The 5,730-nt window shown below is 47.1% G+C and overlaps 1 protein-coding gene across 1 annotated transcript; it reads left to right on the top strand.

The window, feature by feature from the left end:
- Window positions 1-229: 229 nt before the first annotated feature.
- On the top strand, window positions 230-3,008 carry BATF3 (basic leucine zipper transcription factor, ATF-like 3; the record flags this gene model as incomplete). The annotated part of the gene is made up of 2 exons (XM_009868314.1): window positions 230-334; window positions 2,823-3,008. Coding segments are annotated over 2 exons (291 nt in total), but the record flags the coding sequence as incomplete, so codon positions are not given.
- Between the last annotated feature and the right edge of the window lie 2,722 nt (window positions 3,009-5,730).

Genomic DNA, 5,730 nt, shown 5'->3' with positions numbered 1-5,730 from the left:
CTCTGCGGCATCCCCCGGGCATCTCTGCCCGCTCCCATCCCTCCGCCTCGGGCCCCACCTGGGCAGCGGGGCAGGGGGATGCGCTGCCCTTTGCGGGCACTGTGGGATCTGTGGGATCTGTGAAATTGGGAGCGTGTGCTCGTTCTCAGAAACAGTTACATGAGTAGCTTGGGGCATTTCCGTACACACCTTAAAAACTAGCCAAGTGTTTCTGGCTTATGTCTTCCAGAGTCATGAAGAAGACGACAGAAAGGTAAGAAGGAGAGAAAAAAATCGAGTTGCTGCACAGAGGAGCCGGAAGAAGCAAACTCAGAAGGCAGATAAACTTCACGAGGTGAATGGGTACTTGATGTGTTGCACGCACAGCTTGGGTGCTGAGTGCAGGACTTTCCAATAAACGGGACTTCTTATGCGTGGGCCTGTCTTCATGCTGATCCAGCTCAGAGAGCTGTGGGGGTGCCACAGAGACAGACCTGCTGCGGGGTGCCTGGTCAGGAACCCCAGCACATTGATGCTCGTGTTGGACAGTGAGGCTCTGCCATCCGTGACACTGCCGGGGAGAGAGAGATGTGGTCCTGCCCTCGCCTCACCCTCCCTCTTTTGCTGTTCCTGTGACGACCCAGTGAATTGAACCACAGGGCTCCACTGGGCTAGAACAAACACATTTTCTTCTGAATTAGTGTTAAACTTGTCATGTCCGCTATGGCAGCGTGTGAGTGCTTGCAGCCTTACGGGGGAGAAGGCAGTGGAGGAGGAGACCATGCTGCTTAGTGGCAGTGCTGGCTTAAGCCACTTCTAAAACTGTGAGACAGAAATACCCAGTTGAAAAGGCTTCTTAGGAACTTTCAAACCTCCAAGCGTGAGAACTCGGTTGAGTTAGCTGTTATATGTGTATGCTCTGATAAATAACAGTGGGTGTTTCCAAAAAACCATGAAAGTAACTGATTCTTCCAGAAAGTCTTAATACTTCTCAATATCACAATGCGATGTGGTTTTCTCATGTCCCCAGTGTGAATGCTGGAGGACAGGAATCCCCTTTCTCTGGTTTTGGATGTTAACTCACACAGCAGCGCTTTTGTTGTAGCCAGGGCTCTTGGGGTAAGTGTTAATTCTACTGTTGCAGCTTGTCAGTTGCAGCAGCTCTGAGTCAATTGATCAGCTCTGGAGGTTCATCACGGGCTTTTCTCTTTCTCAGTGTGGAAGGATCTGCCAACCGTCAGCAGAGGCCAGGAGGGACAGTGTGGGGAGTTTTGCATTTGGTTTTTCCCAGATCTTCTCTGAGTCAGCGCCTGAGTAAGTCAGGTGCAAGGTACTTCTGGAAAGGGGTAACTCCTGGATTTTGTGCAATAATTTCTGGGCCCTTTGCCATCCTGCAGCCTCTCTGATGTTCCTCCTGGACATTAGAATCTTCCTTGTGCTGGGAATCATCATTCTTGGGCATGCAGGTTTTCCCAGGTGCAGGCAGATGTGGCTGAATAGGCATTTTGCTTAGCAAGAAAAATTTGATAATCTCATCCCTGAAAATGAGACAGAGCAATGGCAGCATAACACTCACTACCAAATCCAACCCCACTGGGTCTGGGGCAATAAGAGGGGAGCAGAGCCTGAGTCAGGGGTGCACAGTTTTGCTGGAGTTGGCTACCATAACATAATATAACAGAGTAAAAGAGGACTGTGCCTCTTTTACTCTGTGAGGGAGGTGATGGTGGGTGGTGGAAGGGTGTGAGGAGGGGCAAGGGCATCAAAGCCCTTGCAGTGAAAGGTAGCAGAGGCAGTCCCAGGCTGCCCAGAGGAGCACTGCATGAGACACTCTCCCTGCTGCCTGGTAAACAGGCCTTTTAAGGCATGTGTAGGCTTTAAAGTTTCCTCTGAAGCTTTCCCAGGAAGGTGAGATTGAGTGGGTGAGTGTTGAGCCCTAGGCCAAAAGCGAGGTGCAGACACCTGCAGGTTTTTTGTAGGCTGGCTCTGAACCTTTAGCTCTTTTCTCTTTGGGATGAGAAGGCTTGACAGCAGGGACACTTGAGACACACAATTATCAAAAAATGTGACACGCAAGTCTCACATTCATCACAGATGTATGCTGCAGAGCACCTCAAAACTCCCCTGCCGTAATAGCAGCTTATTCATTGCCAGAGAAGCCTTAGCTCAAAAGCAGCCTGGGTCAGGGATAACTAAGGCAGCGGTCAGGCCTTTTGGTGACAAAGTGGGGCTGGGAACATGCTGGTGTGATGCTCCCTCTTGCTCTTGAGTTCCTGAGCATCTGAGCAGGTGAATACAAGTCCCAGCCAGGCTGGAGGAGAGTGGCTGGCACTCACGTCATGCTGGGTGTGCGTCTCAGCTGGCAACTGGGCAAATAGCCTTTCTCTGTACTGGCCCAGGGGCTGCCCTTTCCGCATGGGCAATGCCAGGCACCAGGTTTTCCCACCAACTTTTCTGCAGTTGGTGCTTTCATTTTCTCTGCTCCTGACAGTGCAGAGCTGCTCTGCTCAGCTGTTCCCAGCAGAGGCAGCCCAGGTCTGGAAGAGGCCACTGTGGGTATGCAGCCATCCATGCCTGCGGCCCTGGGCTGCTGGGGATGCTGGAGGACCAGCAGCACCTCCTTGTCTTCAGGGCCACAAAAGGAATCACAGTGTGGTCAGGGCACAGGTCATAAAAGCACTTACCCTTTTGCAGCACCCAGGCTGTGTCTGTGTCCCTCAGTGTTTTTCACATTGTAGGAAGAAACCATACAGTTTTTCTAGAGTTACATGAGTATACTCAAGGTGGAAGCACTGAAAGGAGTGCTTTGACTATAAGTAAGTTTGGATTTTTTGTCTTTCCAGGAATATGAGTCCCTTGAGCAAGAAAATACCTCCCTGAAAAGAGAAATTGGAAAGTTAACAGATGAAATGAAACACTTGAGCGAAGTGTTGAAAGATCATGAAAAGATCTGTCCACTATTGCACTGCACCATGAACTTTGTGACCATACCAAGGCCTGATGCACTCGCCAGCTGTCTGCCGAGATGAAAACTGTCCTCATTTGCCTTTATATATGATGTGTGAAAGTGCCATTAACAGGGGAGATTTGAAGAATTGCCTACTTACGGTACAGGTCTTCCATTGAAGAGGGCTGGACATGAGTATGCAGGTCTTCTTCACATCGAAGTGTTACAGGCTTCTGAATCTCAGGAAAACACCACTATGGAAAAAAACCACTATGGAAAAAAACCACTATGGAAAAAACCCACTATGGAAAAAAGACAACTCGAACTGCAACTTCTTTATTGGTAGAATCTTCAAGACACGGCTTTGCATTCGGAAATGTCAAAGTGCAGTGCAGCCCACCATCACGCGATGGAATGTAGACAGAGAAAAGTACTGACCTTGGATTGCGATGCCTTTCTCCCACACGTCCGCTGCCAGTAACCCTTTGTCACTTGTCATCCATGTACATCATGCTCTGGCTGCTGTTTTTTTTTTCCTCTAAATGGGTGCGGTTAATAAAAGCAATGACCTATCTATGTAATGTTCTTCACCTTCTTCAATTATCAATATCTATATAATATCTCTACTTTACTGGTCAAATTCAAAGTCTAATGCTAATCTTTCTGTCAGCTGTTTTATTATTTGCTTATCACCTTTTCATTGGTCTCTCTTTTGAAGTGTGTCTAACAAATGAGTATTTCCAGTCTTTCTTTCTTTAATATCCCCAGTCATCAGCTCTGCCAACATTAGTTTTCTATCCTAAGATATATCTTGGACAATTTCTAGTGATGATTGTCTGCTTGTGTGGAAGAAAAGCAGAACAGTATCTGCTGTTTCTACACGTTGTTTTAAAGAGCAGATTTTAAAATTTACTTGTTTAATGCATCCACTGGAAATTAACGGGTATCTTTATCCTATAAAGCCTGTAGCCTGGGATCCAGCAAAAAGTGTTTTTCTAGTAGTGTTTCCCAGTCAGATAGCCCCTTTGGGTAATAAAAACTCCACTCTCTTGCCAGCTCTCTCACTTCAGCATTTGGATTTTTTTCATTTCAACTCATGGGATTAACTTCTTCCCTCACCAGGATTGTAGTATTAGCAGAATATGATCTGAAATGTCTAAAAGTTGTGGGTTTTTTCTTTTTTAGCCCCTTTAAAAGAATAATTAATTGAGGATCGCTGCCATGATAGAACTGGGGAAACTGTGTAGTCAACTCTGCCTTCTCAAAGGCCCTGTTACACCGCTGTCTTAGACTAGAAATTCAAGAAAACAGGCGTGAGCTGTTGGCTTCTTTAAAGGTTTTCATTAGGTTGTCTCCAAGAGAATTTTCAGTATTTACAGAAACTATCTATAGCCTCAACGCAGTCTTCAAGTTTCTTATGGTCCTGTATCAACTAAGTCATTTTGCAAAGAAAATCTGGTGCAGTCCCTGCAAAGAAAATGAGTTTCAGGACACTTCAAAATACGCGTTTTGGATAATGGCCTTGATATGATTCTGTGTGTCACCCTTAAGAAAGGAGGCTGTCTTAAGCTTCCTTCAGGCCCTGGATGCCAGGGTGTAATTTGAGCTGAGTAGAGGTATAATGGAGAAGGAGGAGTGTAATGGAAATGAACAACATTCACTCTGGGAAATTTCATTGCAGTTAAAGATGGAGCGAGAGAGGATGTCTCACACCTCTTAACTAGATATGTGCAGCTGAGCTAAGGCTAGGAATGGAAAGTAGCTAGTTGAGGTCAGGGCTGGTGCAAAAGCATCGTCTCTCCCATGGAGCTCTGTAGACCCTGAAAAATGAAAGGAAAGGTCAACCACTTTGCCCAGGAAACTCCATCACAGTAGAATCCTAAGGATTTTGACCTGCAGATGCTGTCTTCTAAAAGAAGAGGTCTATTCCCCGTGTAAAATCCACATTCTTATACATTTATTCTTCTAAACCTCTGTCTAGAAACTGTCTCCAGCTTATCATTCAGTAGTCCAAGATCTATTACACACTCTTCATCAGCAAATGCTATGCTTGTTCTGCGCTGCAAGCTTTACTTCACTGTTTCTGCATCAGAATGTATTGACTATTGCTGCTCATGGCTTGGATAGCTGTACTCTGCTGTGTGAAAAACTGGCTGCAGGGCTGGGCCCAAAGAGTGGTGGTGAATTGAGTTAAATCCAGTTGGCAGCCAGTCACAAATGGTGTTCCCCAGGGCTCAGTGGTGGCACCACTCCTGTTTAATACCTTTATTAATGATCTGGATGCGGGGATCAAGTGCACCCTCAGTAAGTTTGCAGGTGACATGAAGCTGGGTTGATCTGCTTGAGGGTGGGAAGGCTCTGCAGAGGGATCTGGACAGGTTGGATCAATGGGCCAAGGCCATTGTATGAGGTTCAACAAGGCCAAGTGCTGGGTCCTGCACTTGAGTCATAACACGCTTGGGGAAGAGTGGCTGGAAAGCTGCCCAGCAGAGAAGGACTTGAGGGTGTTGGTTGACAGTCGACTGAACGTGAGCCACCAGTGTGCCCAGGTGGTCTAGAAGGCCAATGGCATCCTGGCCTGCATCAGGAGTAGTGTGGCCACTAGGACCATAGAAGGGATCGTCCCCCTGTACTGGGCACTGGTGAGATTGCACCTTGAATTCTGTGTTCAGTTTTGGGCCCCTCACTACAAGAAAAACGTGGAATGCTGGAGCAGGTCCAGAGAAGGGCAACAAAGCTGGTAAAGGGTTTCAACAACCAGTCTTATGGAGAGCAGCTGAGGGAACCAGGGTTGTTCAGCCTGG

Source organism: Apaloderma vittatum, unplaced genomic scaffold (genome assembly GCF_000703405.1).
Source record: "Apaloderma vittatum isolate BGI_N311 unplaced genomic scaffold, ASM70340v1 scaffold13674, whole genome shotgun sequence".
NCBI classification, from domain to species: domain Eukaryota; kingdom Metazoa; phylum Chordata; class Aves; order Trogoniformes; family Trogonidae; genus Apaloderma; species Apaloderma vittatum.
The sequence above is the reverse complement of the archived record's forward strand: the minus strand, read 5'-3'. Positions and strand labels throughout refer to the sequence as shown.